Below are 27,071 nucleotides of genomic sequence, written 5' to 3'. Positions count from 1 at the left end.
AAAACGAAAAAGTTTTAAATTGGTTTTTCTAGAAAACGGTGTTTCCTACCGACTTAAGGTAGGAGTACTTTTTAGTACTAGAATATCTGAAAATTTAATACTGTAGTATTACGAATGCTTAAAAGTTACAGACAAAAAAGTTATGCGTTAAAATAACCGTTGACCTACCCAAAACGGACGCCTATGACCGGTACTAGAAATTCGCCATTAATGGAATCGATTTAGCTCTGGATCGTACCAGTTTTCGTTTTTCTAACTAGAAGCGTTCTGGAGATATTGAAAAAAAAAACTAATTATAAGGCGCCATCTTCAAAGAGCTGTAGCTCCCTTAGGAAGCATTTTCGGACTAGGTGAATTGGGTTAAACTGTCTTAAAATTATCTGAGAAATATTCGGTCTTCGTTTGTCAGGAGAGTTACTGGACACCCTGTATAATATAGTCATCTCTATATACATACATTCAGTGTTCGGGTTATGGTACAGAGATACAGAGATGTCGGCCATCCAGTTTATATGTGTTTTATTGACTTCGAGAAGGCCTTTGATTTTAAAACATACTGAAATGATAGCCATTATTCAACAGATAGGTAGTGATGATAGAGACCTACATTCATTAAAAACCTCTACTGGCATCAACGTGGAAACATCAGGATTGGCCAGGATAATTCTGAGAGCTCCAAATACGAAATGCATTTTGTCCTATCCAATATTTAACATATATTCCGAGTTCGTTTTCAATAAAGCATTGGATAGCGTTTGAATGTGGTATTAAAATTAATGGCATCAATATTGATAATTTGACGTACGCGGATGACGCGGTGTTAATTTCAAATATTTACGAAGAACTTCAACATCTGATTAATTGGATTACTATTACTAAATGTGTGATGAATATGGACTGAAGTTTAACACCACAAAGACAAAGGAGATGGTTGTCAGTAAAGCGTCAATACAACCAGAAGTGGTAACAGTTTATGGAGAAAACTGGCGAGATCTAAATAGTATCACTTTTCTTGGTGTAATCTTAATGAGAGCTCGGACATGAGCAAAGAAATTAAAATACACATAGAGAAGGCCAGAGCTGCATTCTATAACATAAAGAAAATCTTGTGTGGAATCAATATTACTTTGAGACTGAAAATTCGATTAGTAAGATGTTATGTGTTCTCCATTCTTTAACATGGTGTCGAAGGTTAGACTTTTTCTAAGAAAACTTGAAAGCCCTTGAACTATGAATGTATCAAAAAGTTGGGTAGATGGAGATGGAGTTCCTAACCAGGCTGTATTGCAGCGGATGGGAAAAGTTACGAAAGTGGTCAAAGCAGTTAAAAATCACAAACGAATATATTGGCCATCTGAACGTCACCCAGAGAACAAGGCACTGGAATAAGAAGAAGTCATCTCTAGTTTTTATGCACTACTTTAGTCCTAAATAAACCATTTCCGTAATACTAGCATCGAACATGATCCATATGCTCAAACTATTTAAATATTTATTTAAATATTTAATTTATACCCATAAATGCGATACATTTATGGCTATAAAAAGTTCATTTATGAAACAAATTATCATTTTTTTTTCTTTTACATTCTTCAAACGAAGCATTTTCGTTTAATTAATTTATAAATTTAAGCTAACGGCAACCACTGACTGAACTAAAATTGAACCTTCCATAAGTTTTCCTATTTGCTCATTTATTTACTTGTCTAATAACCCTTTGCTTTCAATAAACAAGCCATGGTGTTTGAACCGTTTGTAGTTTACATTGATTTTAATGTTATGCTTTACATAAAACTTGCTTTAGTGGACCAATTATTATAAGGTGTAGTTCCAGTTCACAAACAGAAATAAATTTATAATTCGTAGGTTTTGAAAAGTTCCATACGGTAAGTAGGCCATTTCAACACGCGACCATCGGCAGTAGCATCGTCACCGGCTGTTAGAAAACAAAGAAAGCAATTTAACGGTAATCTCTTGTAATTTTTCAACAATGCAAAAAAGAAATTAACCGAGATGATTGTCTTGTGAGGGAAAAAGAATACGGCACGTTTTTGAATTACAAAAATAAATATACTGTTGTTTCGTGTTCGATTTGTAGCAGTAATGACAATTTATTACGAGGATCGTTCCATAATTTCGTGACCTAGCATAGAAATGGCACGAATTAGGAATAATCTGTGTGATTTTGTAAACATAAAAAAAAACTGAGCTGCGATCAGTTTCGAACACTTTCATTTAAAAAATAGCAAAAACCGAAATCCTAAAGCTGTTAAAGACTAGTTTGATTTCTGGTATAACTTTACATTGAAAGTCTGAAATGTCAACTTTAGGATCCTCAAAAAATCATTTCTGTTTATATTTCTAAACAGTAAAAATTTCTTTTTAATTTTTATTCGTTTAGTTGGGCTTTTGCGTGTAGGACATCACAGCGTGAACATAATAACCGAGTTAGCTTCCTATTATATATGCCACGAAAAAATTTAAATTCTTAATTTATTTAAATGGTTAAAATGCGAATATAAAAAGGGTACATTATTTGCGCCTCGGTACACGAAACATTGCATGTGAAACTGTCGAAAATAAATAGATACACATCTAGAACGAACATTTCAACAAAAGCCATCGTCTGTAAGGAGCAATTTCCTCAAGAATTACGTGTTTCCTGTTTTACATTCATAACGTGTATCTGGGGCAGGGAGCTAGAGGAGGGATTAGTCACAAATTAAAATTAAAATAGATTTGTATTGATTTTGATGATACATTGCCTAGTAAAAAGAGAAAATTCTAGTAGTAATTCTTGGATGTGACAAGATATGGAAATGAAGGAAGTTATAGGACAATATTAAGACGTCGAATGACGAATTACAACGAAAGCGCAGGAAAATGTTAAAGATGTATATATGGAGGAGTAAATATGGCAAAGAGATGGAGAAGCACAAATATAGATATGGAAATCATGTAAAATGAGCTTAAAATAACAACAAACATAAAAACATAGATAATAGGATGATTGAAACACGTGAAAAGAATGGAAAACAATATAATGACAAAAATGATGCTAATTTAGAAAAGCTTTTCTAAAAAAAAAACAACGGAATGGACGAATGGATGGATAGGGATAAAGAAGTTTTAAAAAATCCAAAGACTACGCTAAAAATAAACCAGACTAGAAAAAAAAAGCCGTGATTAGCTATAGGGCTAATAATATAGCTATAACCTTCAAGAATTTATAAAGAAATAAAATAAATCATTGCTTTAGTATGTAACTGCTAGACCAGGCTACTACATATATGTTCTACTTCCGCATTAAGTGAACTAATAATTAGCTTATTAGCTATTAATATAAGTAATATAAGTGGTACAGTATCGGTTATATAGTCCGTCTAGAAAGTATCCGGAAAAAAGAAAGCAGAATTATAATTTTACGGTATTTATTTCTATCACTTGAAATATAAAATTTCAACAAATAATTCATCTCATTTACTATTTAGATATACAACCTCCATTTAAATCTAAACACTTAACGTCCTTAAATTATTAATTAAAACTAAACGTCCAGGTACACCCGCAACTAGGTCAAGGCCATAATTTTCGGTAATGGTGTTCCAGGCCTGTAAAACTGACCGAATCAAACCTTCATTATCTCGTGGCGCTGCTCGTTCCACTTCAATCTTCATCAGTACCCTTATGTTTTCAATGGGGCTAAGATCTGGAGATGCTGCTGGCCACGGAATTGTTGCCAATTTGTGTTCTTGCATCCAAGCTGAGTATAAATAAGCAGAAGTATGGCATCTTGCATTATCTTGCTGAAAACGCCACCTCTCTCGATATAAAACATGAGCCATTTCAAGAAGAAAACCATTTAGGATGTCACAATATTTCGCACTATCAACAGTGCCATTAACTATACATAGAGGTGTAGCAACCACGCTGAGATATTGCTCCCCAAACCATTATTTTAGTGGGAAATTTGGAAATTTGAACGGTAACATTTTCTCTTGGTAGGACTTTTAGATGATTTGCATCAAGCTGGAAACAACTTTCATCAGATATAAAGACATTATTAAAATTATCTTCTTGAAAACGTTGACAAAAATCTATTCTTCGTTGCCTTTGCAGAGGTGTCATTGTAGGGATATTTTTTGATTCCTTGATATGTAGCCTTGCTTTTTCAGTGACATGCCGACAGTTTCTGGGCACACTTTTATTTTTCGTTAATTTCCAAATCTGTTCGCTAATTTTTGAAACCCTAGGCGCGGATTTTGTCGTCCTAAAGCCACTAACGCATTTAAATTGTTTCCGCGAATCTTAAGCGGTCTACCCGAAACTGGTCTATGTCTCATATCTATGCCATTTTTTATCCTCTGTATTGGCTCATACACTGCACTTTTTCCGAGTTCAGTCAATTGCACTAATTTTTTAACGTTTCGGACACCCTTTCTATACAAATATTCCACCACTTTTCTTTTTTCTACTTGCGACATTATTTCACAAATCTTAAGTCTGTTTACAAACAACAATATTTGACAGATGGTGTTGTCATGCGATTTTGACCATAACATACTATCGGCACAACTTACTTGATGCATTACTTTTATCTTAAAATGTCACTGCTTCAGCAACTTTTTTGTTATTTTGTTTTGTACTTCTTGTATACCCATTCACCAAATCCGTACTCTTACCTATGAGACTTTTAAGATTCCAAGATACTATCTACTTGTAAAGGTTGATAGGGTCTTAGATAAAGGTAAAGATTTTTCTAAACTGTAAAGATATTCCACCTGAGATACTCCTCTTGTTCTTATTTCATACTTCAGATACTTCAAATGAAGAAAGAGGAACCCATAGGTAGCCAAGTAGTGAAAGCTAATAAAATAATTCGAACTGATGCCTGATTTTTTTAGACCATTATATGAAGAACAGTAGATTATCAGACAAATATCAATGGGCCAGCATTTGGACCAATATATAAGTCTGAAAGTCAGTCGACTATATATTATAATCAATGATATTTTGAAAAATCGTTAAATTCTACCCTCATGATAGCAGCATCCCCATACCTATATTTTCTTAAGTATATTCTCATTCATGATTAGTTTATTCCTTATATTAAAACGAAACCTTACATTTTACAACCGAGAGAAAACTTGAAATATATTTTTATTCATATTTCACAGCGTATAGACTACACTTGTGTTGATACTTTAAAATGCAGCGCCTAATTCCAATTTATGCATACACCACGAGCGATATCGTACGCCAACTAAGAAGTTTAAAAATAGCAAGGTTTCTAATCTCACAAATACCCCTTAGCAACAATAACACACTACCGATTCCTACTTTCTAATCACCGCTAATAAAATTTTGTAGCACGAAAAATCATATTTGCAAGACGAACATAACATTTGCTGATATTATATTCTAGTCAGTTTATACAAAAAATTGAATTGTAAAGAATTACTTAATACCTTCCTTTATTTTATTCTTTTTTTTAATTTTTTTTCTTTTTGTCCTTCCCATCACTAGATAGAATCTTCTGATATACTGACGGTAATATATATAGTCCGTCTATCTAGAAAGTATCCGGAATTTTTTATTTTTCCTAATTTTAATAGATTTCCTTTTTGTGATATTTTAACATAAAAGTAATGCATCAAGTAAGTTGTGACGATAGTATGTTATGGACAAAATCGCATGACAACACCATCTGTCAAATATTGTTGTTTGTAAACAGACTTAAGATTTGTGAAATAATGTCGCAAGTAGAAAAAAGAAAAGTGGTGGAATATTTGTATAGAAAGGGTGTCCGAAACGTTAAAAAATTAGTGCAATTGACTGAACTCGGAAAAAGTGCAGTGTATGAGCCAATAAAGAGGATAAAAAATGGCATAGATATGAGACATAGACCAGTTTGGGGTAGACCGCTTAAGATTCGCGGAAACAATTTAAATGCTTTAGTGGCTTTAGGAAGACAAAATCCGCGCCTAGGGTTTCAAAAATTAGCTTTAAGTAAAAATGAAATCACAATAATTATCATAGTTGATCTTAACGCCAAAGTAGGCAAAGGACCATCTGAAGACACCGTTGCGGAATATGGGGTAGGTATACTAGCCAAAGTAGACCATATAGTAGGTGAAAAAGTTACAAGAATGGTATATTAAGCATAAAAATCATGGTGTATTTCTCAACACCACAGATATGAGCATCTAAATATAATCATAGGATGAAAAATAGATGGCCACAGGAAACCTAGTAAGTAGTAGGCAAAACTATCCGTGACTAGACAGGACTCGATTCACATATACTCCGGAGAACGACACAAAACTGCACATAGTTCGCAGAATCTATTGCCAACCGCAACTGATGAAGAAGACAGTAGTTAGGGAAAATGTTTTGATACATTTTCAGTAATTCAATATATAATTTGATAATGATATGAGTATATTATCTTCACCATATATGTGGTCTCTTGGAGGATTTTCATCTTCGTTTTATTTAAATCAATCTCAATTCTAATCATTTGTAGTTCTCTCGCACTAATCTAAGTTTTTATATTAGCTAGTAAAATAATATTCTTAGTTTTCGCAAAAGTTTCTTGAAGACATTTTCGCACCATTTTCAAAATTTCTCCATGAATATTATGAACATTAAAAAATTAATGCTGAATAATAAAACAAAACATAAAAACAAAATATTGATACTTTTCACAAAATACGTAGAGGGAAAAGGAAACAAAATAAACTATAAAGGTATACATTGCCTCTATTAAACATTATGTCTACTTTTATAACATAAAAGCCCCTATGCTGTATAGTGGTAGAAAATCACGAGCGAAAAATGTAATTACAATAACGATGCATCAGTGCCCAACCGAGGCTTTAGAAATATGATAATTAATGTTTTTTGTGGAGGAAACAAACCGAAACAAGTTGATGACTTTAATGACCCCGGGATATGGACAAAAATGTAGCGGGACCAGCATATCCTGTGTTTAGTGTTCTGAGCATTTTTATATTTGTATAAAATAATGCAGAACTGTAGTTTAATGTCCAAAAGCCAGTAAATAATAATAATGTTGTTTACAAGGTGATACCAAAAAGGCGACAGACCTTCTGTAGTATAAAAAGAGTACGTATATTAAAAACTATTACAAGGAATCAATATAACATGAGAAGACTCCTTCTGGTACTCATTAAAGTATGCCAAAATTTCTAGAATTTTAACTTACATTTAAATTGATAATTAGTCTAAATGATACTGTTTATAATTATTATTTATAAAATCATGGAAAAAGTGTTTTTATATATAAAAAAATCTCATTGTTGTAAAAACACAAAACTGTGTTAAAGTTGTAAAAACACAATTGATACATTTTACAAGATATATTTACGATATAATAATATATCTATTATATCTCAGCTTCAACAACGTTTAGAATTGTTTGTAACTGTGATCAACTGAAAAATAAACAAACTCTGACACATAGGCACTATAGTAGAGGCATTGGTGGAAAATTCCACACGAAACAGTCCTAAGAGAACTTAATTAAAAAGGTGTAGATAGTAGGTGTGCCATCGAAGTGGATGGCAGAGTTACAAAAACACCTTTTTCAACTGACTAGAAGGCAAACACATAGTGCAAAGAAAAGGAAACTCACCTTTAAAATCATGTAGTAAGTATATCAATACGGAGTAGTTGAGATGAGTGGAAAACATTGGTTAAATCTATAAAGGAGCAAAAACTGTGAAGGAAAAATCGGGATGCGACCCAAAAATCCCGAGGTGGGTGCAGAAAAGAGCATCAATCATAGTTAGTCTAGTAGAGTCTACAGATATACAAAGAAGTATATCTGTAGACATGCATACGAAAAAAGCAGATAACCGTGATGAAATTAATTAAGAGCGAAATATTTACCAAACGTTTGTTTGATGTTATAAAACAGCCAACATTATTAGATAATTTGAAAACACGTGCTATTGCCATTGGTTGAATTCTTAGTATCCAAAATAAAATAACAAGTTATTTAAAAAAAATTCCGATGAACTGGCCTATAATAGATACCTTCGGTTCAGCCGAGTTCAAATATAAATACACAATCCAGAACCGTAGGCGCCTTTGCAGTTGAAATCTCTAGGAGTGTCCAAATAGTAAAAATAACCTGTAACTATACATTGTAATCCAACATAACGTTTCAGGTAGCTTGCAACAGAGTTTGTAGGATGTTAAATTACTTATTATTGGTCTCGGGGCCATTTGGCATAGCATTCAGAGCACAGAGGACGGCTCGCATGAATATGTTCCGTAATAATTAATAACTTTATCGAAAATTAACAGCTACAAAATGACTATTACCTTGTTCTATTACTGTTTTTTACTTTTAAACTGAATTCAAGACATAAAAAAAATGAGGAGGAAACGAAGGAAAAGAACTGTTTGGAAAGTTGGTTGCTCTGAACAAATTTTTGAATAAAAGGAAGACAGAATACATATCAGCAATTGGAGGAACTAAGTAGCGGTAGAAATGGAAGAAGGGGATAACCAAAAAACTGAAAGCCGCACGTTGAACCCCATGTAATATAAAGAAATATCCTAAAAACAAGGAATAATAAAAAAAGTGAGTACTCACCCATGACCGTTGGGGAACCTTGTCGGACCGGGGGAGGTAGAATACGGGGAGGGAGCGTTAGTCTGCGGCGAGGCAGAGGACGGAATGGCGGCAGGTTCATAATATTCGGTGTTGAGGGTCCTGTCGTCTATCTTAAGTTCCGAGTTGTGGGCTTTGGACGCACTTTTGATGTCCATGAACGCCACCGTGCACGCCATCGTGATCTCGCCCCCCGTCTTCTCCTCAGTGCACCTGGGCAGCAACTTGACACTTTGCACGCGGCCATACCTGCAACAAAAAGAAACTTTTATCAGTATTTTCGTTTTCTTTCGAAATCTACAATATAGATCTATTTATTTCTAACCTCCTAATACAGTGTGTTACTGATTAAAAAAAAATTAATATCAAAATTGTGGTAATTTATTCAAACAATTTATTATCAATCATAAGCATATTTCAGGTTGTAGAATATACATAGAGGGGGAGTTTAGCCTGGTAGGCATTTCCACACTGCGATCTGAAAGATATTTTGGGTACAATTATTGTTGTAGCTTTTGGATCTGTTTAAGCGCCTGATGAGCTTTTTTTTTAGATCGAAGTCTTGCTTTAACTTCCTTTCTTAGCTTCGCTGCACATGCTCGATTGCGGGACCTTTTTCGGTCCTGGCTGAGCTTCATCGGCAGTTTTGGTGACTACTTTTTCTTCTTCATCTTTGGAAGTCTATCCAGCAACAGGATCGAATTACACAGTTTCCGGATGACTAAGATTACTTTGTTTGTTCCCGGTCCATTCTACGGAATGGTTGACCACTCTCGCCAGATCCCTGCGGTGAATAGGAGAAAGATAAATGAAACATGTGCGTCATCTGATATCCGAAGTTATGCCGTACTTTTCTCATTAAAGTAACAATATTTCTCAAATCTATACAAACTTTTGTGAACTGTTGATCAGAAGTAAGCTGGAAATCAACATAAATGCTTTTGCACTTAAGTGGATCAATGTGTCTACAGATAGTTAACAGGTAGTTAAGCAGCAAGAAGCAGTAAGAACTCGATAAACTACAAGGAGGTCATGGAAGAATACAAGACTACGAATGAGCTGATGAACTTACTAAAATAAGATCAGTCACAAAATTCTTCGGTCTAGAGCTGGCTTCAGAAATGACAAAAAGCCTACATCTTAGACACAACATAACTCCTAATGGGAAAGCATACATGGAAATGTCATGAGAGACCTTAAGTACTACAGAAATCAGGAATCAGTGCAAGCAGGAATCAACTCAGAGTCATAACAGGTTTCCTTACTGTATACAATATGGCTTTTACACTGAGACTTAAATTGCAGCCCCTGTGGCATAAAACCTGATTCCATCAACAATGTTTTGCAAAACTGTAAACATTTTCTGGACATTACCGAGTGACTTCAAAAACATAATGGTATCTACTAACTAGACCTGTATAAACTAGTACAGGTTTCCAGAATTCTGGAATGGAAAAGGTAAAATAAGCTAATTGGCTGCAGAATGTGTGTTTCCGCTGACCCTAAATTTAAATCATAGTTTGACATTGATCAAGTTTATTGTCTTGGGCTGCGAAACGCATAGTTCTATAATATAAATAATTATTTACAAAAATTTGGCCTCGACTGTTTTAAGTATTATTAAAATCTATCTTATACTACATTATTTTTCATGCGGAAGTATTGATAATCCACGCGAGAGTTTCCCAGAGCAGTGTACTTGACCCGTAATGTACTTTATGTATGCAGTCCAAATGCCAACAACATGCAATACCACCATAGTCACATACATTGATGATACCGCCGTTTTACATTCCAATATTCCGTTTGGAGTGTAAAGTGTAATTGTAAATATAAATTGTAAATTTAGGTCAGATTTTCGCGAAAAATATATTAAGTATATAAGAATAGACCGTGTCCTTACAATGTGTGAATTAGTTAGACAGACAGCCCCTAAAAACAAAGTGCTAGATAAGTTATAAGATTAAGTTACTATAATTAGATGTAAAATTTCGTTAAAGTAGTTTTGTAAATAAGTAGCGTGTATAAGTATATTTAGGAGAGTATTTTATTTTGTAAAAGGGAAATAAGACATTTCTCTCAATCTCTATAATTTAAATAATAACAATAATGTGTATAAATGTTTAATTCGTAAATGGTGTAAACTTGGGTTTAATTTATTGCTGGCAATAGAGCATACACCAGAAATTTTTCAATTTTTAATTTAAGTACCATCACCGTACTTCCGAGCACTTAAAGCCGACTGTCCCGGCTACATAAGTGGTCATTAACACTAAAACCTGAGCCAAAAGGTTACACGAATGGAAGATGTAGAATAAGCTAATTGGCTGCAGTACGAACAGTTATAGCAAAGGGTTTCCGAATAAAAAGCTAGATTATAATCATTATATTCGAAACAAGCAAGGCAACTGAACAATGGGATGTAAGAACCATGTATTTGCCTATAAAGTGTGAGTTAACTACAATGTATATAGAACCAAGCGATAAGCTCAAAGGCTCTTAAGTGTCACCAGAAAACTTAATTTTCTTTTCTTCTTTTAAAGATATATCCACAGAAAGTCTGGGCACATTGTCAAATATGTTTTTAAGTAGAAATTTATGACATTGGAAGATGCATCCAATATAAACCTAATAGGAAAATATATTTTTCCCTGAGCTGAGGCAGCCTAGCTCAGGGATATTCTTCTTTGTAACTCATTCGTCTGGTTTTCTCTGCTGATTTTCACTTCATGTCCCAGATATGTATATTTGTAAGTGAGCTCCATATCTTTTTGCCCGACCTTCATGTTGTCCTTGGGGACTAGGTTATGTTGGTGTTGGTTTCATTAATTTTCAGTCCCACTTTCCCTGTTGCTGCAATAAGTTCTTCCAACATATCTATATATCATCCGTTATCAATACTACGTCATCTGCAAATCGAAGGTTATTTTAAGTATTCACCTTCAATGCTTATTCCTTTGTACTCTCAGTTCAGCATTTTAAAAGCACATTCTAATACTGTTCAGAACAATTTTGGTGACATATTGTCGCCTTCCCTTACTCCTCTTCTGATGTCGACTTTATTGGTGGTCTCTTGAAGGTTTATAGTAGCTGTCACATCTTCCTATATGTTCCCGATGATGTTAGAATAGTGATAATCTATTATGCATAGTTTCTAGTGACTTTAAGATGGCGTCAATGTTCACTGTGCTCAATGTGAAAGTCACAAAAATCAGCACCAAGTTTCTGGTATAGGTCTTCAGGTCTTCAGGCATTGCAGATTGTCATTTGTACTATATCCTGATCAATCTGCAGCCTGTTCACGAGGTTGATAGAAACCAAATTGCCTTTGTATTATGTTCCTGTAAGTATACGTGTATATTCGTAGGATTAGAAAATTCGTAAATTGAAAAATGTATCTAAAAAAAATTACTGCCAATATCCACAAAAAAGACTGAATTTTGCCGGTGAACCATTTCATCTGGCTGATGGATGAAACATGTCTACAGATTGTTGATGATTGTTGATGAATGACTGATGTTATTCTATTATTTATTCTGATCAAGGTCCACTCCGGATAGCGGCATCGCTTTACTAAGATATCTCATCTTTAAGGAATTACAGGATATGAGACTTGGAGATACTCGTGTTAGAATAAGATAATCATTCCAAACTACTTATATCATTTCATACAATAATGTTAATATTTCACAAAGGAATAGGACCTAAGTACGTTTTACAAAAATTGACAATACATGACGATGTATTGTCAATTTGACAATGGCAATACACTGTGACAATGAGAATACAAAAAAAGCAGTAAATAAGGAAAAAAAATTCCATAAAATGGAGTGTGATAAATTAGAAGCAAAAGAAGATGTTGCGCAAGTTGTTCTGTACCTAGTTATTGATTTTTTATTATTCTACTATTTAAATAGGTGAGTGACTTCATACAAAATAAAAATCCAACACACCGTGCAGCTTTCATATTTTTTATTTACAACTCAAGTTGCAGACACCCGTACATGCATAAAACTCAACACCAGTGTCATAAACATAAAACATTACAACAATTCATGTATGGCATAATTTAGAATAGAAGTGAAATCTACACATGGCAACTCGTTCAATGTAGGGTACGAATGGAATCGGTCCAAAGATCCACTAAATTCGTTAGAAGAAGACAGAACATCGCGAGAATACATTATTTTTCGAACAGCCAACTCACGTCGACCATAACTGGTTCGTGAATGGAGGTGGATGGTGTATTATGGAACGGTTACTTTGTAACATGTACGTGGGTGACAGTAAAACGTATTTAAAAAGGTAATCAAAGTTCTTCGACAGACCTAGAAGCACCAAAATATATTTTAAAATAAAATGTAAACTACTGTTTTGTTTCATCATCATAAGTGGCTCGACAATCCGTTGTGGATCTTGGCCTGCTCACAAAGAAGTCGCCACTCCTGTCGATTCCTGGCAACTTCCCTCCATCTTCTAACCCCTAGAATCTGTAGGTCTTCTTCCACATCATCAATCCATCTCATTCGTGGTCGTCCTCTGCTTCTTGTGCCCTCTTGTTTTGAAAATGTTAATCTCTTCGTGTATTCGTGATCTGACATCCTAGCAATGTGTCCAGCCCATTTAAGTCTCTGCACTTTAACGAATTTCACAATATCTGGATCGGTGTATAACTGATACAGTTCAAAGTTGTATCTTCGACGCCATAGCCCATTTTCATTTACGGCCCCAAAAATCTTTCTAAGAATTTTTCTCTCAAAAATACCAAGAAGTCTTTTATCATTTTGAGATAAGATCCACGTTTCAGCCCCATATATCAAAACTGGTCTTATTAAGGTCCTGTATATATTAAGCTTTAGTGCACGTTTTATATTTTTATTTTTTAAATGTCTCTGGAGGCCGTGAACAGTTCTGTTTGCTATTGCTATGCGTCTTTTTATTTCGTCGCTTGTCGTGTTTGTTGCGTTTACTAGCGATCCAAGATATGTAAATTCTTTGACTTGCTCAAATGTATGGTTGTTAATTTGAATTCTTTGTTGGATATTTCGAGGGTTTTTAGAAACCAACATATATTTGGTTTTTTCCTCGTTTACCACAAGTCCTAATTCACTTGCTGCGTCCGCAAGCCTTGTAAAACACTGCACCATGTCTCTCATACTTCTGCCCACTATAACTAGATCGTCAGCGAATGCGAGAATTTGCGTCGATCTATTCAAAATAGTTCCATTCATTCTAATATTTAATTGTCTGATTGTCTTTTCCAAGGCAATATTAAAGAGCAGACACGCCAACGCGTCCCCCTGTCTTAGACCATTATTAATGTCAAAGAACGTAGAGTTTTCTCCTTCAATTCTAACGCATGAGCTTACGTTTTGCATTGTTAGGTGGGTCAACTTAATTAACTTAGGTGGGATCCCAAAGTCTATCATTGCATTATATAATGCAGTTCTTTTCACACTGTCATAGGCTGCTTTGAAGTCAACGAAGAGATGGTGTGTTTCTATGTTATATTCTAGAGACTTTTCTAGAATCTGCCTATGTGCTTGAATTTGATGTGTAGTTGACTTTCCAGCAGTAAATCCGCATTGATATTGACCAACAATATCCTTTGTAAAATGTTTAAGTCTTTCAGATAATACATTGCCGAAGATCTTATACTTTTTGTTTGCTTTTCTCTAATATGAGTTCTCTTCTTCGGTCCTCTGTCAAACAAACCTAAAATTATATAGAAAACTAGAAGAGACATGGAAAACATAGCGATAAGTTTAGAATGAAGGAAAAAAAAAAGCAAAAAGCATGTAGTGATAGAATAACTTCCAAAAGTCTATGTCCAAAAGAATATGTATCGTTACGAAACAGAAAGAAGTGTGAGGATTATTCACAAATAAATCATACTGTGACCTTTTTCTTTACACCTTACTTAATTTGTTATCTTGAATTTTCAGTAATTTTCTTGTAAATATTTTAAAAAACTTGTGATACTGTTATAGACGTGTATGATTTTCTCAGTAGACTATAAAGGCCTATACCCTTGTCTTTTCCACTGATCTGTATCCAGTATTTCCATCCATTTTCTTCCAATATGGTTCTTAATATGGGCACTTCATCTCTTATGATTCGTCTTCCATTCCCGTGTCACAATTACCTGCTGATTCCACTTTTCATCACTGTTCAAGATATGATCTGCAAATTTTGATTTAAGTTTTATCACTTACTTTTTGACGTCTCTGTTCAAATTTTATTTTGAACATACGAAACAATTTAAGTTGTCTCCTAAGTTATAAGTAAAGGTAAGCGGTAAGTAAATTTGTATTGTATGTAATGGTGTAAATAATGTATTGCAAATACCTGCTAAACTACCTGAGTATGGGAACTTTCGTCAAAAGAACTAGCTCTCGACAACATAACACCTATATTTAACATTAACACTATATTTTTGTAACACCTTGTGAACCTAACCACCAAAAGTGTTTACTTTTTCGACACATGTACTCTACACCAGTTTTAATCTATATTTTAACAAGCAATAAAGAAGTGTCACTCTATTGATTTAAGATGTTATCTACTAATATTTGTCGATCATGCAATCAGTACACTACTTGTCCAGAGCTTTAAGGCTAAACGTTATATAAAAGTATCTAATACACCCACATTTCATTCAGAAAAAATATACGATCGCTTTGGGAGGTTATTGAAAAATTTATATACGTTTATACTTATTTGAAGAAGTAAAGACGTGTTTCTTGATCAGCTTGGGAAGTTTTGCCAAGTGTAATCTACAAGAGCCACGTGAAACTCCATCCCATGTGTAAACCTCCAGCTTTACGTGACATACTATAAGTGCTTATAATTTACGTGAAATTCTAGCCTATGTGAGGCTCTAAACTCAAGCATTTTATTTCTCTCGTTCCATAGTAAGAATTTCGCACTTGCTATTTAGAGTACTTTTGTTATTTTAAAATATAATATTGACCCCTCAGTAGCAGAGCCAGAGCCTTAATCAGATCCTGCACCCTTTGTTTGTATTTCTCATCGCGGACCTTTAAAAGATCTGTATTTTCAATTAAAATTGTGGTTATTTCAATTGAAAGTGTTGGGAATTGTAAATCATAAGGGATGTTTAAATAATATCGGATTTCTAGAAACTTCTTTTGTTATTAAACCTCCAGGTCAGACTCATCCTGAGTAAAATGAATACCTTGGATAATAAAACCAAAGATGGTTGAAGTGTTACCGTGGTACATTCCTTGTATACTTTAGGTCCAAGTATAAGTAATAGCAGACTATCCTGCTATACCCCTAAATTGCACTAGCTATATAAAGGTAGCCTACGATTATTATTATTGATAAATATATAAAAAAGGGAAGGTTATAAGCTTTTATTATTTATGTTAACCTTAAAGATCTTTGAATTATTAGATGTACGGGTCCGTTCGTTTTTACGAACATACGAATCGTCAAATTCCGTCCTCTACTTAGCGGGATACGTTGACAAATGCATATCTAATAACACAATTCATTATTCTGCAGGTCCGTCCGTTACACCTTCAAATAAAAAGTAACGTAACCAGTCATGTTATTTTCAGCTCCACCTCTATCACTGCGAATATCGCCGAGTTCACAATAATCTTGGAAAGTATATGTGTAGAGAACGGGAGTGGGAAAGCTCATGCGCACTTTCTAGTATAAATCCCTAGCTTTCCTCAAAGAGACCATTTTTACATAGATCGACGGATAACACAGATCGTTTGCTGACGACAATACCAACTTTTCAGCAATTTTAGTGAAATAATAAGTGATTTTTGTGTTATCGATATTAACCATGGATAATCTTACCAAAAAGACGATACCAGAACTAGAAAGATATGCATCGAAACAGTTTTTGACCATTAGGGCGTGGCACTTTGTTGCTACGTCGAGAAATACTTAAAATAAAACTTTATTTTGGATTATTTTTTATATTACATTGTGTTTTTTGTTTCTTAGGAATACTTTGTGAGTGTACTCAACTATATATTGGATTATTTTTTGTAAAGGATTACGTAACACTCAGAATCAGAGTAAGTTTGCAAATTACCACAGAAAACCCTTCCCCACAGCCTTCTACTAACAAAACTTGTTTCTTTTCCGAAAAAAAAACAAAAAAGAAAAATTACCTAACCCTGCCTGAATTTTTTCCTGCTGAATTGATTTTACCATTGCGGTGACAAAACCCGTCCATATCTCATTTCCCCTCTAACGCGAGAATCTCCGCCCCTCCCTTCAGACAACGTTGCCGGTTTTGGGCTCTCGCAACATTGCGCTGTGGTACAGCGGACCAACCAAGTTAATGTTATGCGATTGTGTTGCAGGGGTGGGTGGAAAAACGGGTTCGGGGCTATTCTGGGGGGCTCGACTGGCTGGTAGTTTGTGGGGCGAAGGAATTTTCGAGTTGCGGTGTGTTGTTTTACGAGAACTCTTGAGATCGTAAATGCCATGTAGACATAACTATAAAAAGTTTTGTTTGCTTAGAATAATTGTAGAAAAATCATTAAGAACAGTAGACGACAGTTTATTTGCGCTGAAAGCAGTTAACGCTTCCAAATTTATTTTGCTGAATTTTTTTGAGAAATAGTTTTATATGTTCTTTCGCAATTGCTTCTGCATCTACTATTAGATTGCGTAGCTAATGAGTCGAGAGATATAAGTATATATTGACTTTGTATTTTACCCCATGATTCCCTTTTTTTATGTCGTAACTTTGCAGTCTTGACTTATCGAGTAGTTTATAATTTATTTTGTACACTACAAGTAGGAAGGAATGTGAACTTTATTGTGCACCACTTTTCTCGTGTATATTGCAGAACTTTCTAAACTAGTGAAGTTGTAGTGTGGAATACAATTTTTTGATTAGTTTGTTCGTGTTTTGTATTAACCGAATCTGAAATATTTAGCAAATGCATATCCCTGGAATATTAACATTTCGTCTGTGCTTGCCATAACGCAAAAATGCCATTTCATTTACCTTGGATTAAAGTTACATCACCAAATGCTGATAGAACTTCCCGAGTGGAAAATGTAGACAGCCAGCTCTCCCGTACCCCTCCTAGCATTTTATTATTTTTGTTACTTTGTTTTACCACTATTGTAACTTCAATTTCTCTATGCTTGGTCACGATTTCTTCTAGTTTTAAATATCTAAACCTTACCAAAGAATAATATATCAATTTAGTACTATTCACCCAAATAGGTTTACTACTACCATTGATTACAGTTCACTTTTGACTATTCTAAAGAGTTTATTATCATTTTTATTTCTTTTAATGTCTATGCCCGTTTTCTCTTTAGTCATATTTTTTCGTCACGAAATATCTCAAATTATTCCTAAAAAATCTTAAAGATGGGAGACGGAGAAGACACTTCTCTTAAAATAATGCAGATTGGCTGCTGTCTTCACTCTTTTGGATGCCTATATTTTATATATAATGTTTATTGCTTTAAAACTATTGCTTTTTGGCTACATTCTCGGCCATGTCAGGCATTATAAAATTAATTGTTTATTTTATGTTTTGAATTTCAGTCGAGAAGCTATTTTCAAAATAAAATTATTTATCTGCTTGTAACATCTATTACTACAAAATATTTTACTTAGAGATTAGTCTCCCTCCTCCCTTGCTGTCAGAGTACTATGTGTATGTTATTTTATACCTTCTTGTATCCGAATTATAATCTGCCCTGAAGCAGACTGCTTCCATTTGAAACATTATTTTGTCAAAAAATCCATATTTAGATTGACTGTACTAAAATAATTGATATTATTAAAATAATTAGCGAATAAATTCGACACAAATATTGATGAAAGTAGATTTATCGATCTCATACAAAAAATCCTTAGAAAAGAAATAATTGTAATATACTAACGTAATAATAACATATACTAAAAACAGTTCATAAAAAATAATTAATTTAATAGCTTTGAAGTTTCTAATACAAAACAAAAGATACTTAAACAAACTTATTGTCTTAATTATTTATGCTCACCAACCCAATCTAAATTAAAGAGACTTAATCATGTAGGAATTGCTCAATTAACACAGTTTTCAACGACGCAAAATTTGTACTTTTTTTATAATTTTTCTAAAGTGGCTGTCGCAAACAATATATTTGTATCTATATCTACACATGATCTCCATTCTTCATGGTTTTCTTGTCGTTTTATTGCCTTTGCTCTCTAATGATCTTTTTGGGTACCTATTTAACTTTACAATATGCGTTTAAGAGATCTCTTACAAATTTTCCATTATTTTTTTAAAATATATCCCTAGATACTCATATTTCGTAATCTTTATTTGTTCTTATAACCTAATTTGATATCTTAATATACGTCAATCATCATTTTAACTGTAATTTTTTAATCTCGACCAGTTTCCAGTAGACACAAGTCACAAGTGGTCTTAATGATATCGCATTATCTGATCGTAGGGCGAAATGAGTGTTCAGAATGCTATCATTTAAAAATAGTAAAACCATATCTTTCCCACATTGCATAAGTTAGAAATGTTTTTTTATAAATGTAAAGTTCCCAGTGGTTGGCTGTTAGTAAACAAATAGCTTTTTGCCTTGCAGAATCAACAAGCACATGGCGGGCTAGTACGTGTTGGCGTGCTAAATACTAGCTATTTTAAAATTACAAATACCGCTCTAAGCATGCGTAATCTCAACAACTTACTAGCCCACCGTGTGCTTGTTGATTCTGCAAGGACGTAAAGCTATTTGTTTATTGCTTGTTAACACGATGAAAAAAAAGTCTTCCATTTTTTCAATAGTTAAGTGTCAAAATAGGTTCAAACTTTCTATTTATGTGAGGCTGCTACCGAAATATGCATAGATATAAAAAGTTATAAGGATTCAAAGTTAGGTTAAATCTTTGATTTCTTGACTTAAAATTTTTAATAACTTTTTACAGCAGTTTTAATGTATTTTTAGCCGTATTTTACGATGGAACTAGTTGTAAATTAAAATATTAAAATTTGAACAATATTAAAATTGTTTATAAAAATTGGTACTACTTTTTGATATGTGGGACCTACATATTCGTATTCAGCGAAACATGTTACATAATATAGAATAGTTTTCAACTATCCACCCATCAATGCAAGAAAAATACCAAGCTGCCGGAATAAATAGTTATTTATTCAAAGTGAATAATTTTTAAATGACTAAAAAACTTTGGAATACTTAAATACGGAGTCGTGCTCAAAAAATTGTTTAACGCAAATTGCTTGGGGTGTAGATAAAAGGGAAATTCCAGCATTTTCAGTAATGAGACATTCTAACTAGAATTATTAATAATCGCGTTATTCTGCTTTATCTAAAATGTGAGTGATGTATTTGAAATCAGGTAAATTGTAAAAACCAAGTATTTTTTAATTGATGCGATAATTTTCAACTTGGTAAATATATTATTAGCAGTATGGCAGATTCAAGTAACCTTCTTCTTCATTTTCTTATCGTTTTTTTACTCCTCTCTAGTTTCCATTTGTTCTTTAGTACACACCCCCATAACATATAGATTATGTTTCTATTTTTCCCTATATAATATATATACCACTTTTGCTAAGTGATTTGTTTCTAGCGAATACTCTATTTCAACTACTTTCATTTATAAAATTCTTCTGTAATAGTCCAAATTATATTATCATTTTCATTTATGCTGTGACTCACTCAAATGTATTATTTCATAACTTATCAGTTTTGTCCTGCGTTCGGTGCCAAAAATGTTCACTTCAATTCCATCACTAAATACGGATTATATAATGTTAAATACATATTTCGTGAGTAGACTGTACGACAAATGATTGGTGGAAACTAGGAACTATATTGTTGCAAAGGATTAACTTGATATATTAGATTTTTAGTTTATACGGAAAATGCGTTTTATCTATCAACGGTTTTCTTAGCCAAATAAAGTGAGAATTTGGATCGGAATAGAATAAATATTTATTTATTTATACGAGTATTTCATTTCTACTTATAGTATATAACCATCCTAATTGCCTCTATATTCCGATTTCATTTTTACTTTTGCTTTGTTATGGCCAGCAAGTTTTGCTATTTATCTTTCGACTCTCAATACTTTGGTTTTCTTCCTAATTCGCTTATATATCTTAAATTAATGAACTTTGATTGTATATCTTTGTTTTTTAGTTTATTCCGTAACGTAATCATCTTCGTTTTTCTTGCTCATTATATCGGTCATCTGGTATTGCATTGGCAATCACTTTTTCCCCGTCTTCTTAAACCCATTCAATGTTGTATATTTCGGATACAAGAGAGTTTTCTCCTCACGACTCAGCGTATTCCTTTAATTTTACCTTTTATTATAGGTGTCCAAGATATGATGTTTTGTTTGATGGAATAGCTCTCTTTCTTTACTTAATCGATCAAGAACCTGCCTATTTGTATTTATCAGTCCAGGGAATTTTCAATATTACCCTGTAAGTCTATCTTGCTTATGGTTCTACCTCTATCTTGCTTATGGTTCGAATTGTGAGCGTCCATGATTCTGCTGCGTATACCATAGATGGCCAAACATAGCATTTAAGTAGTCGCTCCTAAGTCCTAAGTTAATGTGTGGATCGCATGGTAATCCTTTCATGTGTATAAATGCGCGCCTTTTGCTTGTTCAATTTTGCATTTAATTTCGAAAATGGGGTCCAGTTGGTTGGTTATACAGCAACCCAGGTACTTAATTTTGTTTACTTGTTCCAACAATTCGATGTGATACGCATTGGAACATTCTGAGATCGATAAAAGATTATCACTTTGGTCTTTTCACTGTTTATTTTTATGTTAAATTTTGTGATAGTAAGATTGAGTCTGTCGATAAGCAGTTGAAGCACTATGTCTGAGTCTGCCATAAAAATTGATCATCTTATTAGTAGTATACCATACGTCATAGGTGGTTAAATACTCTTGATTTTGATTGGCCAGTCCGTTTTAAAATATCTAAGCGCCACACATGCTTTAATGTAATGACAATTTTTATTGAACGCAAACTGGAAGCTTACGGTATTGTAAAAAAGACTATAAATAAAAAGGATATGCCACATGCTATAACATTTTACATAGAAGTACATATAACACCACAAAATCTAGGGGCTGGAAATGAATTTGAATGAAACAAATATAACGTCAATTTCAATGGAATCAAGAAAGATGCTTAACTGATGAATAAACAATAATACGACAAAAAATACCCGTTCTTTCTGTTATGTAATTGCAAAAAACACTTTTATAAGGTTAGAAAATTATTTTTAACCAAAACAATTGGATATAAATTCACTCAAGAATGTTTTACGATGCTTCACGGATAGTACTATGTATTTTTGACATTTTTGTATGGCATAGAAATTTGGACATTAAAACAGATATAACAAACCACCAAAATTTTTTTTATTATGCTACTTAAATAAGCCGATAAATATTTTGCCTCACAAGTTAAGAGAAATGGTGTATGGTTGATGGCAACTCAATCTTGTATTACAGATGCATTTTTAAAACGGATTTTGATCTGGAAATAGAAATAATATATGGAGTTTAATTTGTAATTTTCAGTTTGTTCACAGAAGTAGTCTAAAAAACTGAGATGCCAATAATAAACAGCTTTAGAAAGATATATTGTTTTTAATAAACAATTCCAACCCGAAGCAAATTATCCCAAAGTATATATTTAAATAATAATATGAATATATAGGAACAGCGGGTATCAGCAGTTATTTTCATTCTCGAGATTATTTACAAATTTTCGACCTTTGTCAGTAAACAGCGTGACACGAAGCACTGATAACGTTATTTGAATTAGGTTTATCGCTAGGACAACAGATTACTCGGTCTAATCGACTCTTTTGGGTCGATAATGAAAAAAAAAACCTGACAAATATTATAGTGTTAATATTTTTTGTACGGATTTTATCATTATGATGTACAACGAATGTCGTGATATGTTAAAAGGGAAATAAGACAAAAAACGTTAATATCCTAAAATTCTATATTTGCTCCTGTCTTCTTTGGCTTTTGCATATTCCACTGTTAGACATAGTCATCCTTTTCTGTGTACTTTTTGGGGGTTGCTTTGCAACGTTGTAAAAAATAACTACAAGCTATAAAAAATATACTTAAGTTGGTAACATGTGGAAAAGTATTTTATTAATAATGTTAAGAAAAAAGTTATTCTTCATAAAAAGTTCTGCATAGTCTAAAATCTAAGATGCAACCATCAGATATCAAATTTTGTCAATCTTATACGAGGTATGTCAGAAAATATAAATTTCGCTGAAAGTACCTTTATATTTCACAATGTCGAGAATTCTTATTATAAAAAGATGTTTGGAATTAAAAACTATGTTTTAGTATGCAATTACATCCTTCTAATAAAAAAAAAATTCAAATTTTTCTCAAATTACCGATACCGAACATGATTTTTATTTATTACAAATATAACTCTTCCATAAAAAATAATATTCCAATTTTCACAAAACAAAATTCATAAAAAATCTAATAAACATTGAAAAGTTATTAGCCTTTCAATTAAGTAGTTAATGTCTGCCTTGTAACATTTTAGCGATGCATTTAGTAATACCATATTAATTCATTTTGCTGTAATCATTTAACGAACATTATTATCTCCCTCAATTCACTAACCACTCAACATATCCGCCTTCTCTTTCAATACAGAAAGTTCAATCACCAAAGTTTTTCAATACCATTCTAACCATGGCCTGGGTAATGCTAAAACTCGAGTGGCGTCAAATCTGGAGACCGAGAAGGCCAAAAAATTAATTTCAGAAACCCGACTAACCTACTGTTGCACACTAAAATGTTACAAGACAGACATTAACTAATTGAAACGTTATTAACTCTTCAATGTTAGCAAAATTCACATTTTTTTACATATCTCATATAAGATTGATAAAATTTGATATCTGATATTGAATCATAAGTTTTAGACAATGAAAAACTTTTTATAAAGAATAGCTTTTTGAAATACTCCAGTCGTCAGACAAAAATGCAACTGAACCTCTAAAAATTATATGAACAAGCTGAATTTTGCCGAGAATATTAATTTTAGGACCCCAAAAAAGATGCAAAAAATTTTATCACTTTTATCCCCGGGCTTCCCTCTAAAACCCCCCTCGCAGGGGGGTAAAAACGCAAAAAAATCGATTTACACAGAATCTGTACACCGTAGAAAAAAATGTTTCAAATAAAAAATGTAGCTGAGATAATTTTAAACACAAATGTTTTTAATCATTTTTTGTGTAGAATGAACCGTTCTCCTAGAAACACCGCTTGAAGCGACCGTCGATTTTGCACGTCAGTTACGCGCGTGAAATCAATGTTCAATAAAATTTGTATCAGCTCGATGGTAAAAATTCGATATCTTTTTAGCTTAGATAGGTAAAGAGTTTAGCTTTTGTAAGCAGTTTTTGTATTTTGCCGCAAATAAACTCAGATTTTATACGGGTGTTAAATAAATAAACGTGGCGCGATTTTTGCCATTTTTTATGATTCTCGCGAGATCAATATAATCTTTCCCTTTCATTGACTGGCCACCATAAAGTTTTGATTACTAGAGCCTAACCTTTAAAGCTATAGCATGAAATTTTAGTTTTGCGTTTTAACAACAAATGTAAGGCATTTGAAATATGCTTTAAAAACGTTGGATTTAAACTTTCACACAACAAACGATCTAAAACATTTAAAACTTTTTTTTTTTTCAAGTACACTACAAACATTAAATTCTGAGTTTTTTTATTCATATTTCAAATACCTCATATTTGTTACCACAACTCAAAATTGAAATTTCATTTCATAGGTTTTAAATATTGATCTCTAAAAATGAAAAGTTTACTACAACAGGTCAATGAAAGTGATCAATTTTATTGATCTTATGAGAATCGTAAAAAATGGCAAAAATCGAGCCACGTTAATATATTTAACACCTTAATAAATACTAGTTTGTATTCGAGTTTATTCTCGCCAAAATACAACACCTGCATACGAAAGCTGCTTTAAAACGCATCTATATTTTTGTCGATAGGACATTTGGATCTAAAGATATCAAATTTTTACCGTCCAGCTGATACTAATTTTATTGAACATTGATTACGCGCGCGTAACTGACTTTTTTTTAAATTATCTCAGCTACATTTTTTATTTGAAACATTTTTTTCTACGGTGTACAGATTCTTGGTAAATCGATTTTTTCACGTTTTTACCCCCTAGGAAGCCCGGAGGTAAAAGTGGTAAACTTTTTTGCATCTTTTTTGTGGTCCCAAAAATAATATTCTCTGCAAAATTAAGTTTGTTCGTATGATTTTTAGGGGACAACTCTCTAGCGACGGGACTAAAAGCCTATTGAAATAAGAGAAAGAAGATTATGTTTGATATTTTTGACAATTTCTTACAATATCTAAAACGCGTTTTTGGAAGACATTTCTTAATAAAAGAAAAATACTTTGATTTTAGCTTCATTTTTCTAACCGTGTTCATTGTTGCCCAAATTTGAGCAATAAAAAGAAAAACAAAGAAATGAAAAAAAAACATTTTTATTGTAAATTATACAGTTCCTGTCAGCTAGTAAAGAAGCAATGACCTATAAACCAGAAACGATTGTGAAGTGGATACTGATATATTATAGAAACACAAGCAAAAAATAGAATTATAGAACATAAAACCGGTACAGCGATAAATGCATAGAGGAGAGTTATTTGACTTAAATTAAAAAGTAAGGGTATCTCTTACCATTTTAAAGAATTTTGCTTATTAATAAATAATCTGTATGAGATTGTATAATCTCATTGTATAATCTCAATTTCTATAATCTGTATTTCCATCTCATAAAAAGTATTTGCACAAAAAATTGCATTAAATATAACTATATTCTTCAACGCAATTGCAAATATAAAAGCAAAATCGCATATTACGCCCCACAGATTATCTCGCAATATCGAATACCAGTTCGCAATAATCTCTCGCAAATATTGAAAATGCAATTAGATTCCTACATTACCATTCCGAAAACTCCATTCCCACCCCTCTTATTTTTTGAGTATTACTTTCGAGTCGTTTTATGTATACAGTTGTTAAGTTTCCATCCAGGATTCCACGTCTAAAGTACACAGACCATTATCTCGGTATCATAAAAGCTGGAGCGCTAGCTGAAATGGGACCATAAAAGAAATAGAAGCGAATCTAGAAAAAAAAGGACGATTGAGACGAGCTCGACATACGGGACAAGTTTAAGAAGTATTCTAAATGTAAATTATTATACTAGATAACTAGTATATTGAGCAGTAGTTTATAAATTTCCATTAAAATTACTGTCCATCAACTATTTAATTTATTCTTGCGGTTACATTCATTCCAGTCCATTATCGTATAGTTTTGTAAGTATATACACTTTTTGCAAACTGGTTCGCTCTATAATTATTAAATAAGAGACTGTAAGTACCAAAATTTAAAAAATATATTTTTCTTTAAAAGACGTTAAAAAAATATTATGTCCCAATCTCCCCCATTACCAAACGAATATGTTGTTCCTGTACTCCAATAAATGGCCATTTTGGAGAGTAATTTTCATCGTAACGATGATATGGATTTAGTTTCCTCTTACCCTCTACTTTGCCTATGGACTTGAACCTTTGCTTTTACTTGGAGTGAAAAAACATATGATAAAATTAAGTCCGGAAATGAATAAATTGACTAATTCTAAGCAACTTTTGTTATCACTTTTTATTTTAGAATTTTATCACTAAGTCACCTTTTGAGTTATTTGGAGTGAAAATGTTCATTTTTCAAAATAAAAACCGTGTTTTCTGACGGTTTTTCAAATAACTAAAAAAGTATTTATCAAAAAAAAAATATTCTTATCAAAAATACACCTTATAAAAAATACAAAAAAAAATGGTGTACTTATGAAGTCCATAGACCCAGTAGAGTTGTAGCTCATGAATGTTCTTATTTGTTAAATTCCAAATCGAATATTTCAACGTGAAATAACAAAAAAATCAAGGTTTTGGTAAAAAACTTTGGTTTTAAAGTAAAAGAAAATGTTTTGAAATTTTGAATAAAATATAGGTTTTGCTTTTCTAAATATTCTGTTCTTTTTGGTTTTTCTGTAAGACTAAAATTGGTTAAGATATGGCTGTTAAAAGTTTACATACTCTCGTGATTGTTCATCCGTTCAAGCCCTTTAAACTACAACCCTTTCGAAAATAAGTTTAAAAAAACTAATATAAAAGATCTTATTTTCCTTAAAACAATCTACAAACTGTTTTTTAAGTACTTTATAGCTTAAAAACTAACCGAGTTATGAGTAAAAAACCAATCACATATTTTAGGAGAAATCAGAACGTGTATACTGGAGCATTGTGAGATACACATA

At 32.8% G+C, this 27,071-nt stretch overlaps 1 protein-coding gene across 2 annotated transcripts in view; it reads right to left on the bottom strand.

The window, feature by feature from the left end:
• Window positions 1–27,071, bottom strand: part of spen (spen family transcriptional repressor split ends) — a 284,521-nt gene that overhangs the window by 55,592 nt on the left and 201,858 nt on the right. For both annotated transcript variants that reach the window (XM_072542152.1, XM_072542156.1), the window contains exon 2: window positions 8,627–8,893. In XM_072542152.1, coding sequence (XP_072398253.1) covers window positions 8,627–8,893 — 267 coding nt within the window. The remainder of the gene's footprint in view (window positions 1–8,626; window positions 8,894–27,071) is intronic.

Source organism: Diabrotica undecimpunctata, chromosome 1 (genome assembly GCF_040954645.1).
Source record: "Diabrotica undecimpunctata isolate CICGRU chromosome 1, icDiaUnde3, whole genome shotgun sequence".
Lineage (NCBI taxonomy): Eukaryota > Metazoa > Arthropoda > Insecta > Coleoptera > Chrysomelidae > Diabrotica > Diabrotica undecimpunctata.
The sequence above is the reverse complement of the archived record's forward strand: the minus strand, read 5'-3'. Positions and strand labels throughout refer to the sequence as shown.